The following is a 17340-nucleotide window of genomic DNA, read 5'->3' as shown; positions in this document are numbered from 1 at the left end:
AGAAATCCAAACGTTGAGAAAGATATTAGCAAAACCGAGCCAAAGCGGCAGTATGATTGAAAAATACAAATGGCGAAAGAGCATCCTAGAAATAGAATGCACGAAAGATATCAAGAGAAAGCATGAACGACACAATTGAGGAGAAAGAAAGAGTAAATGAGAGCATAAAATTGGCTGTATGAAAGGGAAAGAGAGAATGCGACAGAGAAGAAAGAACGAGCGATGAGGCAGTTGGAATTAACAATGGTATCTGCAAATGGCTCCCCCAGCCACTTTTGGAGCGTGGCGCGAGTACCCTTCCTTGGGAACTTCCCCAATCTCGGAGAAATACCAATTTGTGCGCCTGTGCATCTACAGCCACTTACACTTTTGCTTCTCCTGCTTAGAAGGTGTGGAACTTAACCCGAAAGAAAGTCACGTGTTTGGCCGGCGGAGTGTTGCTAGGGTCCTTTTCTCTGACACGAATACGCGAACTGCCTTTGACAATGTGCGGCGGACAGAGAGACAGATAGTTAGTGCATAGCAACAGACAAAAGCATAGTACAACCTGTTTGTTTGTGCTAATATATGTGGTAGAAGTTTTAAAAAACCATAACATGGAAAATGATATTTGAAAGCTTAAAACAACACATGCAGGCTGGAAAGAATTCGGCACTTGTATAAACTAACATGTATAATAAATAAGTCTTATTACTTTTCCCATCTACTACTAGAATGTCGGTTTCATATAAATTGAGGCTCCCCAAGTGAGTACTTTTTCCACGAACCCTGCGCCTAGTGGTAGCATGACCGATTAGTGCTGGCACCCTAGCACGCTCTTAAATGAAATAGTAACCTTTTTGACAAAGTGCGAGTCACGCGCAAGTCGTGCTGTAAGTCGTTTTGCTCGGGCCACTCGGGTACATTTGAAGCGGTGTTTGCACGTTGTTGCTGCGAACATATCATTTCGGTTAGCAACGTGTGGTGGGCAAAACCCATGACGCAGTGTGTGAGACCCCTAGCACAGAAGGGGCGTGGGGGAGTAGACAAGAGAAACTGGTAACTATATATTGGGCTGCCAGCCCTCAACTGCACCAGCATGAGAACTCTCCAATCATGTATGGGGTGCCAATACCGGAAACTTCTTGGCCTGCTGCTTTTTTACATTATCGCCTCTGTGATTTCGTGGTAAGTCGTTTTTTATTTCTCCAAGCTCAGACTGTACAAACCCAAAATGTCAACTCAGAACTAGGCTGCCTGCTGCTTATCTCCTCTGCTGCGACCAGAAAGAAACTAAGGTGTTCAGTTTTGTGGGTCTCATGTTAACAAAATGGCCTTTAGATGGGACCCGCCGTAATTAATGTGATCTGTGGGTGAGAATGAATTTGAAGTTAGGTGAACTGATGTTTGTGAAGGAAGGTATGGCTTTTTTATCTGACGTATACAAAATAGTATAGATGGTAAAAAGAGTTTTCACAAATTCACAGGACAGGCCTTTTCAGATGAGAACAATCAAACCGAGTAGGCAAGTTTAAATAAAGCTAGAAAGGAATCTTGTGGTATTCTATATACCGTACATGTTCATTCTGTTTTGGAATGTTCACACCATCGAAACAAAAAGTTGAACATTCCAGATGGACAAACATTTTCTCAGTGCACACACATTACTATCTTCGCGGGATCCAGTGGTTTTAATTCACCTGGGGGGCGTCGGTAGAACAAGCAACAACATCCATAGTCCAACGCAAACTCTTCAGACAATGAAGGTACATTGTTAAACACAGTCCCTAACATGAAGGGTAAAACCACATAATTCGCCCATCTAGTAGGTTCAACATATTACGCTAAGAGCGTCCAGAGAGTCTAAGAAAGTTCAAACGCTGCTGTTTATCTTACACAGCGCCCTTTGGTCAACAGTAAAACTATTTATAGCCAATGTCAAAGAAAATAAGTTATTTTGTAGATGTGAAGATGATCTGCACACCGGGACTATAGCACTTAAGCCATTTAATTGCTCTTAACTCGATCCCTGTTTGTCCCAGATTTCAGGATGCATACAATCCAAAACCTTGGACTTAATATTTCCCTCCAGAATCTGTTGATTAAAAGCATAAAAGAGAATGTCACAATTTCTTTTCACTCTGTCTCTATTAAAATCTTCGCCACCATGCATGCTATTGCACTGCAATGCATCAAAAGTAATTGGAATTAAAATGACCCTATGGGGGTCATTCCGAGTTAGGAGGTAAGGGGAAAACGATGCCGGAAAAGGATTACCGTCATCGTTTCCCGTTACGGACTATTCTGCCCTACCAACTGTTATTTATGGCTCTGTAAAGTACGAGGTCGTAAATAGCGGTCTAGTGGCGCACGCCTGACACTCCATGCTGAAATTAGCGGCATGGCGTAAACCGGAGATGATCCCAAGTAATGCAGACATGCAAAAAACGGCCTCCACAAGGCCGCAAAGTACCTTACCGGCATGGAGTAAATAACGACATCGCCGAGAAGGTGTTAAGAACCATGAGCAGTGTTTCCAAGAGGCACAGGTGCACTCAATCAGCACAGGTGGAGGCAATGGAGTCTGGCACAGCACAAAAAGAGCCCACCCACAGACCACACCCCCTCCCACACCAAGATAATACCAATTGTAGCAGCATTCCTGGAGCTGGAGGCCCTGCTTGCAAGGCAGCAACTACAACAACAGCAACAACAACAACCACAGCCCCCACCACAGAGGATACACAGGAGGAGAAGGAGGGTGAGACAGGCCCAGCATGCCCTACTGGTGCAGCCACCATTACCACGCTGCCAGCCCCCAATCCCCCGCATCAGAGCCACCCCCTTCAACCTTTCCCAGAGCAGATCCACACCCTGTACCGGTTTGACTGGGACACCATTACCACCATAGTGGACCTGATACATGACGATATAGTGAGCCTCATAGAAATCAGCACTGCCATCCCCCCTCTACTGAAGGTAGTGTCTGTGCTGCACTTCCTTGCCACAGGCACCTACCAGCATACAGTCGGACACATGCATGGCATTTCACAGCCCATATTTTCCCGGATACTCAACCAAGTGCTGGATGCCCTCCTCAACCACACAAGGGACTACATATCCCTACCCCGGACTCCCCAGGAGATATATGATACAAAAGTTTCCTTCCATGCACTGGCAGGCATGCCAAATTGCATAGGTGCCCTCGACTGCACCCACGTTGAATTGGTGGTCCCGCATGCCATGGAGGTGCCGTATCGCAACCGCAAGCAATACCACTCCATCAACGTCTAGACGGTGTGTAATGCCAGTAAAGCCATCACACATTGCAATGCCCGATACCCCGGATCAACTCATGACTCCTTGGTCCTGCGGAACTCCACACTACCACGCGACATGGAGCGACATGCCGGACGACGTGCCTGGCTGCTTGGTGAGTAACCTGAATGGGCCATGGCAGTGCATTGGGGCTGTGAGTATGTTGGCTGCCTACTTCACCTGGGTAGGAAAGGGGGGGGGAGATGCCTACTTCACCTGTGTGGGAATGTTCACGCCAGTGCACGATGTGCACCTCACAGAACACTGTGCCCCAAGGCAAGTGACACGGCACATGACTACCTAACCACACAGTGATGATTTAGAGCCGACACCTAACACAACATGACTAACAGGAAACCTGCCCAAATAACACAACACATGCACCACTCATTGGCGGCCCTTACACACCGTAAGGGCATCCTGCACCATGCAGTGCAATAGCACCATGTCGCAGACTCCTGCATCTCACCACACAGGACAGTCATTCCCGGGAGTGCATAGAAGTGAGTCCAACAGGGATCCCACAGTGTGTGACTGGTCCTGCACACCCATAGGATTGCTGCAAGTCACCATGGCACAGATCAGTGCAGAATGATGAGTATGCTATTAACTACAGGCAACCCCCCTGTCACCAAAACTCGCACAACACATCAATGAATGCAGTCCAACACTGCTGCATGCATATACGATGCACATGCAACAAGACGTGAGTGCACACCATAACCCATCATGAAGAAACTACCCCCTCCATCATTCCATTGCACAGGACACATAGCGGGGCCAGTAATGGGGTGAATGCATCCTGGAACATGTGTGTTTGGCCAGTAATCACCTGCTGCCATGTAAGACTAGTACAGTTCTCCACCATGAATTTACAAACACTTACCTTCATTCCACTCTTATGCAGGTGATGCTGGCTACCCTTTGAAGCCGTGGCTCATGACCCCGGTCCGCAACCCACAGAACAGGCATGAGGAGGACTACAATAGATCCCATACTCGTACACGGGTGGTGATAGAGCAGACCTTCGGCCTGTTGAAGGCACGATTTCGTTGCCTCAGCCGGGCGGGTGGGGCACTCATCTACAGCCACGAGAAGGTGTCCAAGATCACCATGTCATGTGTAATGCTGCACAACATGTGCATCTGTCGGAACGTGCCACTGCCCCCTGACGTGGAACTGCTACCACCAGATGATGATGAGGGGGAAAATGAAGGAATGGCGGGACAGCATCACGGTGCCGATGCACAGGAGGGACGTGCCGTGCGGCAATCATTGATCAGACAATATTTCTGGCTCACTAGTCAGCTGAGGGTGTGAGGATGACAGGACATCAGGCACTGGGTGTGGGGATACATGTACACCATGCACTGTGGAACATTAAAAGACACATGCACAATGATCAATGTCCACTCTGTTTTTTTTGGATGATCAACCGGTGTATTGAATGATAAAGTTCTAACGTGTACAACAAAACCTACACCACCACCGCCCTCCCCCTCCCCCCCAACTCCCACACACACCCTCCCCCCTCTCCCTCCCCCCAACTCCCACACACACCCTCACCCACTCCCTCTCCCCCACAACTCCCCCACACACCCTCACCCCTCTCCCCCTCCCCCACAACTCCCACACACACCCTCACCCCCTTCCCCTCCCCCACAACTCCCACACACACCCTCACCCCCCTCCACCTCCACCCACAACAACCCCACAATAGTTCAATTAGGGCAACATAGGCCACATGTGTGTGCCAGGATGGTCAATGTGCACTCCCAGAGCCAGGGGGATCCATGTCGTGGCGGCGCAATGTACGCAGTGAACGACGGACCGGGCTGGTCTGGGTGGAGGAGCTTTGTGAAGGTGGCTCCTCCCGCTGGGGCTGTGGTGTGGGGTGTGCTGCTTCCAGGGCATCTGTGATCCGGCCAAGGACGTCGCAGAGCCGGTTTGTGTTCGCTGTGATCACCTCGCCCAGAGCCTGAAGGTCATTGCGCCACTCCAACCTTGATTCGCGATTGTCCCTGATGAACTCCTCAATGAGGCCTGTGAGATGCTGGGAGTGCACTACATCCATGGCCGATGTGGCCGATGTGCTTGGCAGGCTTGTTATTGGGCCTGCAGGCCTTCCTGGAGATTCTGCAGGGGAAGTGGATACAGGACAGGCAGGTTGTACTCCTTGCCCTGTGAGCCCTGGGGCATCACTCTCCCCAGAGTCGCTGTGTGCCACCTGGCTGTATGATGGTGTGTCAGGGGTATGGCCAATGTCAATGGTGTCCTCCACGTTGGCTCCCAATATTGATGGGGGGCTGTCTGGCACATCGAGGAGGCACATGGCTGCATTCTCACCAGCCACACTGGACTCCTCAGAGTGCAGCGTGGGACATGTGTCCAGCGGCACTGCAGGCATGGGTAGGGGTGCGGGTGGGGGTTGTGCACCCTCCATGGGGGTTGCTGGAGCAAGTGGTGTTGCCTGTGTTGTCTTCCTGGTCCTAGCTGTCATGCTCGCTGCCTGTGGGGGGGGGAGAGAGAGACGGCATGAGCAATAATTTGCGGCTCAGCATTTCTACATGCCTATGGTATCACAATGGGATTGCAGCGGTTTGTTGACATTTGGATGGTGAGTGGGACAGTGATCTGGGCTTGGATGGTCAATGCATGCAGATGTCTGGGTCACTCATGTTGGCGGAGTACTGTGATGACTCACATTCACAATGTTTACAATCACTGCCCCGTGTGCCTCACAGATTCGGCCTCTTTGTGTGGTATGGGCCATATGGGTTAGAGCCTCGGAACCGACATCAGCCTGGGTCCCACTTGTTACAGCATGATTTCATTGTAGGGGGTTGCCCAACCATGACGTGACACCTTGCCCAGCCCTTGGCAGTGACTTACGTTAGGAATGCATGTTCTGTCTTGACTCATGACACTCACCTCCATCAGCGGATGACGCTGCACCGCACTCCATTTCTCCAACATCTTCTATGGCTTCTGTGCCCATCATGGCCGCACACGTTTCCTCCCACGGCATCATTTTGATGGGGGAACCTGGCCCTCCTCCTGTCTCCAGGGCCTGACTTCGGTTTGCCGAGAGGATGGCCCGCACCCTGAGACGGAGGTCATCCCAACGTTTCCTGCAGTCCTTGGTGGTGCGGGGGGTGTTTCCCACGGCACTCACCCTCTGTGCCACCAAGGTCCAGATCTCTTTCTTCCTGATGACGGTGGGCCTCCGCATATCACTGCTGAATACAGTGTCTGCATGTTCGTGCAGAGTGTCGACCAGTACCTGGAGCTCATCCTGGGTAAAGCGCTCCTTTCCTATGCGTGCAGCACCCTTTTTTAATGCTTGGCATGATGCTGGTCTCCAAAGCCTATTTCTCTGATCACTGTATGGCTAGGGGTCCTGTATGGAGAGGATGGCAATGGATTGTGATTTTAAAGATGGCCGCCGTGCTCCTTCCCGTTCCTGTGCGATGACCGTTTTTTTAACAGTGACCGTAAATAGCGGGCACCGCTATTTACAGTTGCTGCTAAGTTCTCTATGTCGGTAGTGTTATGTACGGTGCGCTTGTTGCCGGTAAGGGCTTTTGGGGCCCTTTTACGGCATGGCGCTGAGGTGCGTTACCGGCATGGCGCAAAGCGTGTGCATGCGGAGTCGTAATAGGCCGATTTTTATGGTCTTGTGCCAGCACGGAAACGCTCTTTACGCCATGCCGGTAATCGCCTATACTTACCGCCATACTCGGAATCAGGGCCTATGACTTTTAAAGCTTGGTTGAACACCATTTGCCTTACCCTCAAAATAAAGAAATTGTTGGGTAGAAACCAGATTTTATCGATACTAAGTGAAATGTTTTCCCGACCCTATTCATGATCGATTTAGAAAGACGGCATAAAATCGATGATTCAGTCTTTCTAAACCGATCATGAAAAAAGCCCTTCACCCACCTCCAAGCCCATAACCGACCCTCACACCACCTGTTTTCACTTACCTTACTCGATGCCCTGCTGAGGAGTGTGGGTAGGGCCTGTCACGGCCTGACAGGAGGGGGAGCCGGGAAAACGAATTTGGGACGGATCAGGTACGTTTTGTGCTTGTGTGTGTCTGGATTTTGGAGAAGGGGGAAATATTGTGGTGGGGAAGGGAGGGGGCGGGAAGCGGGTAAGTAAGACTGTTTGGTGAGGGGGAATGCTATGGGCGCAGAACAGAGGCAAGGGGAACGCGGAGGGGGAGGGAAACACCCTGAAATAAAAGGCAGCAAACAATGTGGAAGAGGGTGGGAGTCTGGGGAGGGCTGGGATCACCTTCATGGGGGGCTTGGTGAGGGAGGGGAGTTCATTGTGATAAATCAGCATTCTGAAGACCACACAAAATCGGTTGAAATAAATTAACTTTTTTGTTTTTGGTCTTCAAAGTGCAAAATGATCACATGGAACCATTTTCTCAATCCATTTCAATACAATCTGGTCTCCTTTGGAAAATTATCTTACCACGTCTACCCCCAGAACCATAGCAGAATACACATCAGCGAAAACACGGAAGCCCCCATTAACTACACAATGCTGCTCCAGCGTTTTGACCCCTTAAATGTGCTCCACAAGTCTCCTATTGTTTACAGCTATTGAGCTATACCACAAAGAACCCAAAAACAGTCCTAGATATCTCTAAGCCTTCCAGATAAAGTGAGTATCAGGCCTTTTTAGGTACTTAAATCTTGTGAATACGACAGCTTTGAGTTTTCCATGTATATCATTTACACAGACTCTTGGCAGACCCCCCATAAACCATGAGGTCTACTGCTGACAGCAAACTGGGATGAGTCATGGTTTGTTTATTTAACACTTATCGCTGTTTATAATTCTATCTAGCTTATGCTTTTATGAGTTGGTAAAGTTGTCTACTGCTCAGTTATTTAGAGGACGGGAGAGTGTGTAGTGCTTGGAAACAAATTAGTTTGTGTTTCTTTCACTTTCTTCAACTGCTTTGATTTTCTGTGTTACACAAGCACGCTGCATTACTTATATGCTTTGCACATTGCTTTATGATACTTTGAGGAATATTATTAGAATTGGCATGTGATTAGGAAATTCTTTTGATGATAAATATAAAGATGAGTTTTGTATTGTCTTAAAAGATTTCACTTGTTTGTATGTTTGTTTATGCGTGTGTGCATGCTTTGAAAGGGCGCAGTCAATTGTTAGCTAGCAGAAAGAGCAAGGACTGTCTGGGCATCTGGTCTAAACTTACCTTCAAGATTCCCACTCCTTCACCCAAACAGCTATAATGCACACAGGTAGGCAGTGTGAACATACACCAGCACTTCTTTGATGAGCTTTTATACTTTTAATGGTACAGTAGCACTGCTTCCCGTCAGAATTAGGTATTATTCTTTAAAGAGGGCTGTATATATTTTAAGTGGGAGTGACTGTACCAGTACTTCTGAACAGTTCTGCTATATATATATAACTATTCTCAACTCCTACCTTCTCACTCCCCTCCCTACTCCTCCAACCCACTCTTCTGGCGCCACTCTCAATCTTATCTTTGTCTCTTCGTTTTCCTCCTCTCCTGTCTCCACCCTTCCCAATTAATCTTTCTGATCACGCTTTACTCTCATTCTCCCTCACTCCCCCTCTCTCTCCTCCCTCTCCCCCTCCTCCTCTATTTCCTTCTCTCGACGGGGCCTCTGTAACTTTAACCCTTCTCGCTTCTTTTATACCTGTTCTTCCTCCCTCCCCCTTCTTCCTGTCTTTTCCTTTCTCTCGGCTAACAACGCTTTATCCACTCTGTCCTCTTCCATCTGCGCTTGTCTTGATCAACTTCACCCTCTCTCCTCTTTCTGCTCCTCCCGCAAACCCACTCAACCCTGGCTTTCCCCTCACCTTCTCTCAATGCGCCGCTTGCCCGCTAACCAATCCTCCTACTTCTCTCACCACTCTCTTTATGACTCCTTCCTTAGCTTAGCCAAGCGTTCCTACTTTTCTAACCTTCTCCACTCTCAAGCTTCTCACCCTCATCAAATCTTTCAGACACTAACTTGTCTTCTCTCCCCACCACTCAGCAACTTCTCCCCTCTCTCCCTCCGACTTTGCCGACTTCATCTCCTCTAAGATACTCTCTCTATGCCAAAATATTGTAAGCTCCCCCTCCTACTCTCCTCCTTCCTCTCCTCATACCATCCCTTCATCCTACATGTCTAACTTCACCCCATCTCTCATTCTGATGTGTCCCTCCTCCTGTCCAAAACTCACCCTACATCTGCCCCCTCTGATCCTCTCCACAACCTCTCCCCAACCCCCTGATTCCCAAAATCTACCCTCTCCTAATCCCTTACCTCACCTCCTTCTTCAACAACTGTCTCTCATCTGCTACCTTTCCTTTGGCCTTCAAACATGCTACTATCACGCCCGTACTGAAAAAGCCCTCTGCTAACCCCCTCCTTGCATCCAACTTTCGTCCCATCTCTCCTCTACCATTCCTCTCTAAGCTCCTAGAACGCCTTGTCTACTCTCAACTCTCAGCCTTTGTCTCCAACCTCTCTCTCCTCCCCCTACTCAATCTGGATTCTGCCCTAAACATTCCACTGAAACTGCCCTTACCTCAGTTCTCAATTCCCTCCTCACTGCTCGCTACTCTAAACAATCCTCTATTCTCATCCTCCTAGACCTCTCTGCTGCCTTTGACACTGGTGATCACTCCTTACTCCTCAACACTCTTTCTTCCTTTGGTCTCAAAGGCTCTGTTCTCAACTGGTTCCCCTCTTACCTCACCAACCGTTCTTTTGCTGTCTCTTGGGGCAGCCGTTCTTCCCCTACTCACTCCCTTGACTTTGGTGTTCCCCAGGGCTCTGTGCTTGGCCCTTTCCTTTTCTCTCTTTAGACCTCCCTTCTTGCCCCTATTATCTCTTCCTTCGGTATCTCTCACCATTTCTACGCTGAAGATATGCAGCTTTTCCTCTCCTTCTCTTCCTTCACTCCCGATATCCACTTCAAACTCTCCTCCTGTCTCACAGCTATCGAAAACGGGATGTCTTCCCACTTTCTCTCCCTTAACACTGAAAAGACTGAAGTCTTATTCTTTCCTGCCAACACTCTCCCTCCTCCCTCTCCCCCTCCTTTTATCCTCTTTCCCCCTGTCAATCTTCCCTTCTCAACCTCTGCCTGCAATCTTGGCCTCCACCTCGACTCTAACCTCTCATTCACTCACCACATTTCTTTTACCTCCCGAGCCTGTCGCTATCACCTCTTCAATGTTCGCAAAATCCGATCTTCCCTCACCTTCCACGCTACCAAACTCTTAATTTCATCCCTTATCTTTTCCCGTCTATTCTACTGTTCTCCTCTCATCTTTGGCCTCCCTGCATCTCATCTTGCCCCCCTCAAATCCCTCTATCACTCTGCTATCCGTACTCTTTGCTTTCTCTCTCCTCATGACTCCATCTCCTCTTCGCTTTCTTCTCTTGGTTGGCTTCCCTTTCATTCACAACTTAAATTCAACTTTCTCTGCCTCATTTTTAAATCTCTTCATGATCTTGCCCCTCCCTACCTTTCCTCCCTCCTCTCTTTCTACACCCCCTCTCACCTCCTCCGTTCTGCTGACCTCTTCCTCCTCACTGCTCCACCATCACATTGCGCCCCTTCCTGCTTCCTATCCTTTCAGCTCCTCGCCCCTCTACACTGGAACTCTCTACCTCTCCTTATCCGCTCCATTTCCTCTTACTCCTCCTTCCGCTCCTCCTTAAAATCTCACCTTCTTCATCCTCCCTCCTGACAGCTCCTTATTACTTCCTTCTTACTCTTCCTCTATTTTTTTCTTGTTCTTAGCTCTCAGCAAATTGTTCTGCATACTGTTCTCGATTATTTGACTCAAGTTTGGTACTCATGCTTCTAATGTATTCTTGTTGTTGTTATGTAAAGCTCTTTTGCGTAAAGCGCTATATCAAATTTAATAAATGCAAAATTCCCACTAGTGGACAGTGTGAGAAGATTGCATTGCTGTGGTATGTTTCAAGCTGCTAATTGTAATCTCACTCTTTCACTTTTCGTGACTAATGCCTCTCCCATGATTAACTAGTGAGTGACGCTGTGAAAAACATGGTATCCTTCAAATGCACCAGCCACATTATAAATCTTCTGATTCACTTTTAATATATGTAGCAGGGGAGTGTATCTACCTGCACCTGGTGGGACAAGGTGTAGACAGGCACGGTAGTACACTTTTTCTGACTTACAAGTACTTAAACCGCCTTTTACCTGACTCCTGTCCCCCTCTTAACTGAGTTTCTGTATCACTCTGAGTGTGCCACTGCACCAATAAACCCCCTGGGAGCTCCCCACGCTCTGGTGCCTCGATCACCAATCGTCTTGGGCGTTGCTCCCCGCTGAGTCACACTCTGCCAGGAACCATCACAGTGGTGTGTGCCAGGATAGTGATCTTCCTGAACCGGATGGTGCAAACATCTCCAACAGGTCCATCAGGTAGAGCTCTGGACAGTATCACTCTATGCAGGCACACCTGCTGGCACATGGGGTGCATGGACAACATGCTGGCATAACATGGTCCAGCCATTAACCGACATAGTGCAGCTAGTGTGTCGAACATCGAGGAACACATACAGTGTTGTAGAGCATCCCATCATTATGGATGATTTTTCTACTGCAAATGCTGCAGCAGCCAAGTGTTGTTCGCACAGAAATGTCCCATCATTACTGGGTCCAGGTGCCCGCTGTAAAATGCAAGAGGTTTGTGTCCCATGCTCGATTTTTGGGTGAGCACCGCTTTAATTACTGCACCATCGCAATGTGAAAAGATGTAGAATTCTTTTTTGTAATTAGGGGTACCCAGAACTGGTGCTGTTGATATGGCCTCCTTTAGTTCATTAAATGCATCAGTCATCTCTCTCGTCCACCCCAACTTTCCTCCCCCTCTTTTTCGCTTCCTTGAGAGCCTCCAATAGGGGTCCTGTGTATGTGCTGTAGTCAAATACCCATGCTCTGCAGTGATTGCATAAGCCAAGAAATTGCTGCAACTCTCGTATTGTCTGTGGCTGTGGTGTATTCATTATTGTCTGTGCTCTCTGTGGTGCAATATTTTGCCCCTTTTGTGAAATGATTTTTCCTATGTATGGACCTGTTCTTGTCAATATTGCAGTTTTGCTTTGTCATCCTTGTACTCTTTCTCGACCAACACTGTGAGCATCTTCACAGAGTCCCTTCTGCACTCCTCTTCGGTGGTGCTGCAGATGAGAATGTCATCCACATATTGCAACACCGTGCTCTCAAGCTCAACGTTCCCTAGGTCTGTTAAAAATGGATGGTGACTCGCAGTATCCCTGGGGTAATCTTGTGTGTTTCCATTTTGTATTGCGGTATGTGAAGCTGGTCAGATCTTGTGTGTCTGGGTGTAGTGGTATTGAAAAGAACGCGTTCTTGAGGTCGATCACAGTGAATCGTGATTCTTCTGCTGGTATTCCACACAATATTGTGGCAGGGTTAGCTGCTACTGGGTATTCTTCCTCTACAATGTGGTTGAGAGGTCTCAAATCTTGTATGAAATGCCAAGACCCTCCCTTGCCCTTGCACACAGGGTACACCGCAGTGTTGCATGGTGATTCCGATGGTACCAATATACCCCTCTCTATTAGTGCACTTATCATGTCGTAAATTCCTTCATTAGCTTCTTTTGACAGAGGGTATTGTCTGACTCTGGGCAGTATTGCTCCCTTTTTCAATTTTATCTTCACCCCACCAATACTCTTTACGTAACCTACATCATAGGGACTAGTCGTCCATAGTGAGGCTAGTACAGTAGCCAAGTCTTCCTCGCAAAAATCAGGTGGTGCTGGAAGGGGGGCCTCTAGTGTCATTGCCATTTTCTGTGCTACCTCCTTGTATGTTACTTTCAACCAGACGCAGACACTCATCTGAAACACCATCCCGCCAGCTCCTTCTTCGTCTGAGAACAGTTCCTCGTCTGACACCTGGTTAACCTACACTTTTCCGCCAGTGGTATTACAGCTCTCCATGCCTTTCCTTCCTCATCCTGAGCGTGACCAGCAATCCACTCCTGCCTGGCTACTATTCCTTCGATGTCCACTGATATTATTGCCCCTTCTCCCTCACCTCTGGGCGTCTCTGGCCTGAAAAGGTAGGTGGCTGGTCTTCTCCACACTTTACCCTCAATGCCTGGTAGCCATGCTATTGCCGTGTCTGTCCCATATTGGAAGATCTCGGCGTCCACTGGTTCTGCACTCGCAACTGTCTTACCACAATAAGCCTGAAGTATGTGCCTCGCCGTGAGCATGTGTATGCCTGGTGTGGAGCATATTATGCCTTTGTCAGTGAAGGGGATGGTCATGTTCAACCTGCCCATAATATCATGCCCGAGTATATACACTGGCGCTTGTTTTGAGTATAACAAGGGCAGAGATAGGTCGTGGTCTCCGACAGATAAGGAGATGCTATCAGTAAAGGGAACCACCCCTCGAGCCCCAGAAAATCCTTGAGTGTGCATGGCATCGCCTGACAATTTCAACTTTCCCTCCCTGAAGCAGGATCTGGTGGCTCCTGTGTCAACTAGGACAGAGAATGTTTTGTCACCTATCGCCACCTTTATGCGTGGTTCCTGCGCAGGGTTAGGTGTTACCGACAGGATGGGACCCAACAAGGAAGTCTGTGGGCTGTCCTATTGGGGGTACAATGATTGTCCGCTGCCAGTGTAGGGGTTATGCCCCATGATCGTTACTCCCCCCATTTGTGTCATTGGTGCTATTGGTGCTGTGGTGTCAATGGGATGTTGCAGATCGTCTTGCAATTGTGTTAGTTGCTGCACTGTGTGGACATGTTATTTTTTTGTGTCGCTATCATTTGCTGTTGTGCCTGTTGTTGCGCGGGTTGGTGTGAAATCTGCTGTGTGTTGGGCATCACTTGTTGTTGCTGTTATGGCTGTGGTTGTGGCATGGTACATTGCTGTCCCATCTGCACCTGACCCGTCTGTTGTGCTTATTGTTGGTAGTAATTGTTTGGTCCCCGTTGGTAGCCCTGTTGTACCTGTTCACCCCATCCTGGTTGTGCCAGCCTTGCCCTGCATGTATGCGCTACATGTCCTACCAACCCACATGTCCAGCAGGTGGGCGGTTCCCGTGCTTGCCATGGGAATCCCCCTGTGCCATCGAAGTATCCTTGCTGTCCATATTGGGAATATCCTCGGAACCCACCCGCCGGCTGGTGTGCTGATGGTCCAAACCCCCTGCCCCTGTTGAAACCTCCTCTCCCTCTGTAGTTGTTCATGTAGCTGTTGCCCATCGTCATGTATCCTCCCCCCATGGGGTGGCAATTGTTGGGTCATGGTGGTTACTTGTTGTATGGTTGGTTGTTGTTGTGCGGCTGGTTGTACCGGTGGGGCAGGGCTGGTTATGAGTGCTCCCTCTAGGGCATATTTCGATAGTATTTTCAGAACCAATTTTGCCTCATCTGCCTCTTGCCATAATCTGCAATGGTGCACTATGGTTAATTGTATCTCTGGCCATGCCTTTGCTTCCATCCCCACCAAGTTTTTCAATTGCCTCTGCACGGGTTCTGGAAGCCCCTTTATCAGTATGTGATAAAATATAGCTAGTGTTTTGTCCCACGCTCTCGTGTTTCCAAGCGCCACTTCTCCTGAATTTCTTGGATGTAAGTAACAGGATCCTCATTCTCACGCATTTTGCGTGACGAAATTGCCCCTGTGTCTGATGTGTAAGGGTACTGTACCCTCAATGCCTGCCATACTGCGTGTCTACAATTTGCAAATGGCGACCCGTTGTGTGATGTGTCGCTGATTGTCACCCCAGGAAACCACGCCCTCTTCCAGATGTCATCTGCAGCGTCACCCAAAATTGAGATCAAGAGCTCCTTGACGTCACCAACTGCTAGCCTGTGCCCTGCTGTCAATATTTCCATTTTGTATATACATTTCCCCGCCCCTCTGCTTAAGGAGGGTAGCCTGCACTTGATGTTCTCCTTCTCTGCATGTTTCCATGGTACATATTGTGGCCTTGTCCCACCCCTTTCCAGTAACGGCATTTGCGTGTTTTCTGCCATTTCCTCTGGTGTGCGCTTATACTGTGTTGTCTGTACATCCTGTGTGTCGTCCTCCATATCGGACAAATCCTCAAAAAGGTCTATGAAGTTGCGTGCATGCTGCATATCCCCTGCTCCCCTGTGTTCCCCGCTTTGGTATGAATGGCCCTTGTTGTGCGCTATTGCCGACTCTTCCCTTCTGCGCCCGGGGAGGTCTCTAAGCCTGTTGACATATGGCGTGTGTGTGGCTGACGGTGTTACTGTTTGTAGTGTCCCTTCCCTCTGTGTGCTTTTACCTCCCTGTTTTGGGTTTTACATTCCCACAATGACCCTGTGCCTGCACATGTGATGTAGAGCTTGCTAAGCCCTTCTCCATTTTCATCGCTCTGTCCTTCGCACGATTCTTCCTCATCCACATCACTGCAGAACCCCCCGGAGAATGTGAGCTTTGTACGTGGGCGGGGGTATCGAACTGTTACCGTTTCCAAATCTATGTCTACGCACTTATCTGTATCCAGAGTGTCTGCTCTTGCCAGAGGTGCTGTCACCAATTCGCTACTTTGTGTGCTCAACTTACTCCTCCGAGTCCTGTCGTATTCCTTTTGTGCTTGTTCGCCTGGCTGTTCATCCTTAGGTTCCATCTCCGCCCTGACTTTTCGCAGTTCCTTCATTATGGCGTCACTCACCTCGCCCAGGGCCTTTGTGTCCCTATCCTTGATACTCATTTCCCCGCTACCCCTTGCTAGTATGCTGTCTAGTATCCTGCCCTCTTCGTACTTACGTGTGCTTTCTGACAGAATCTTTTTCTTCCAGAGTGTAATTTCTTGGTCTGTCTCTTCCCTTTCTTCTTCTCCTTTCCTATTCTCCCGCTGTTCCATACATGCTGCCCTTTCTGTAATACCCCGTATGCGTGCCTCCTCCCTCCCTTTCTTCTTCCTCTTGCTTCTCAAGTTCCATCCTCACTCCTTTTTCTCTCCTCAAGCTGCTTAATGAGTATGTTTTGTGTTCTCTTTAATTCGGCAATTTTTTCCTCCAGTTCTGCTTCTTCCTCTTTTGTGGAGTTCACTTCTTCCCTGTTACTTACTTCTCCCTCTGTGTTCGTCCTGCTTCAACTCGGGCTGTTTCCTTTATCGCCTCCTTTTCCTTCCCCGTGATCGTCCCCTATAGCTTTAACAGCACCTGTGCTGCTATCCATTCGTCTGGCCCTATTCCTGCTAATTCAAGCTGTGCTTTCTTTATGCCATCAACATTCACCTGAATTCCTTCCTTACCTACCGTGTCTCTCTTTAGTAACGTTTTTCGGTAGGGCTCCTCCAGAGCATACAGTGGTGGGTTGTATGTAGGGTTCGAGTATACCTCTGCCGCTGTCAGCTCTCGGGGCTTGGCTGCTTCCTTCAATTCTCTTATTCGGTATAGCCCTTCAGTCTCTTCCTCACTCCCCTCAGGGCTGTCTGCGACACTGCTGGCATGGGCCTGGGGCAGAGCGCTCCCCTCTTCCTTGCTCTCCTCTTCTTCCTTTACTTCTTGCATGCTTAGCATCCCTGGGCCGTATCCCTGAAACATCCTCAAAAGCTCAAAAATCTCTAAATGGTTTGTCAGTTTCTTCCCCTTGTATGTGTTGTGTAAATACGCTAATAATGAATGTTGAGTTTCCTTGCACAAGCTACCATTAGGCGGCCAAGCTATCCTTATTTTTAGGTCTGTACCCTTAGTCCATTCTATACTGAACTTTACTAGCTTGTCTCCGTATAGCGACAGCGTTGTACATATGTATTGGAGTGGTGTTAACGAGTGGTACCCATGCTGGGTTCCTATCCCAAAGTAAGATGACATTTTTTAAATATATACCACCGTTACCTGGCCTCTAGTTGGGGACTTCTGACTCTCCGCTGTCAGTGGGAAGGAAGAAAATGTGCACTAAAACACTCTCTCTTAATCACTTCAACACTTATTTCTCTGTTGTCTTGCACTGGGCTGCCGTCTTCC

General features: G+C 48.6%; 1 protein-coding gene across 3 annotated transcripts in view; it reads left to right on the top strand.

The window, feature by feature from the left end:
• The first annotated feature begins 858 nt into the window (after positions 1 to 858).
• The window catches only part of LOC138533554 (histo-blood group ABO system transferase 2-like), a 363672-nt gene continuing 347190 nt past the window's right edge, over positions 859 to 17340 (top strand). For 2 of the 3 annotated variants that reach the window (XM_069641153.1, XM_069641156.1), the window contains exon 1: positions 871 to 1167. In XM_069641153.1, the coding sequence (XP_069497254.1) occupies positions 1079 to 1167 (89 nt within the window). In that variant the 5' untranslated portion in view covers positions 871 to 1078. Of the gene's footprint in view, positions 1168 to 17340 lie in introns of all 3 variants that reach the window. The other variant, XM_069641154.1, reaches the window with a different exon arrangement.

Source organism: Ambystoma mexicanum, chromosome 1q (assembly GCF_040938575.1).
Source record: "Ambystoma mexicanum isolate Mex_15411 chromosome 1q, UKY_AmexF1_1, whole genome shotgun sequence".
Taxonomy (NCBI): domain Eukaryota; kingdom Metazoa; phylum Chordata; class Amphibia; order Caudata; family Ambystomatidae; genus Ambystoma; species Ambystoma mexicanum.
Note: the sequence above shows the minus strand (reverse complement) of the source record. Positions and strands in the feature narration are given on the sequence as shown.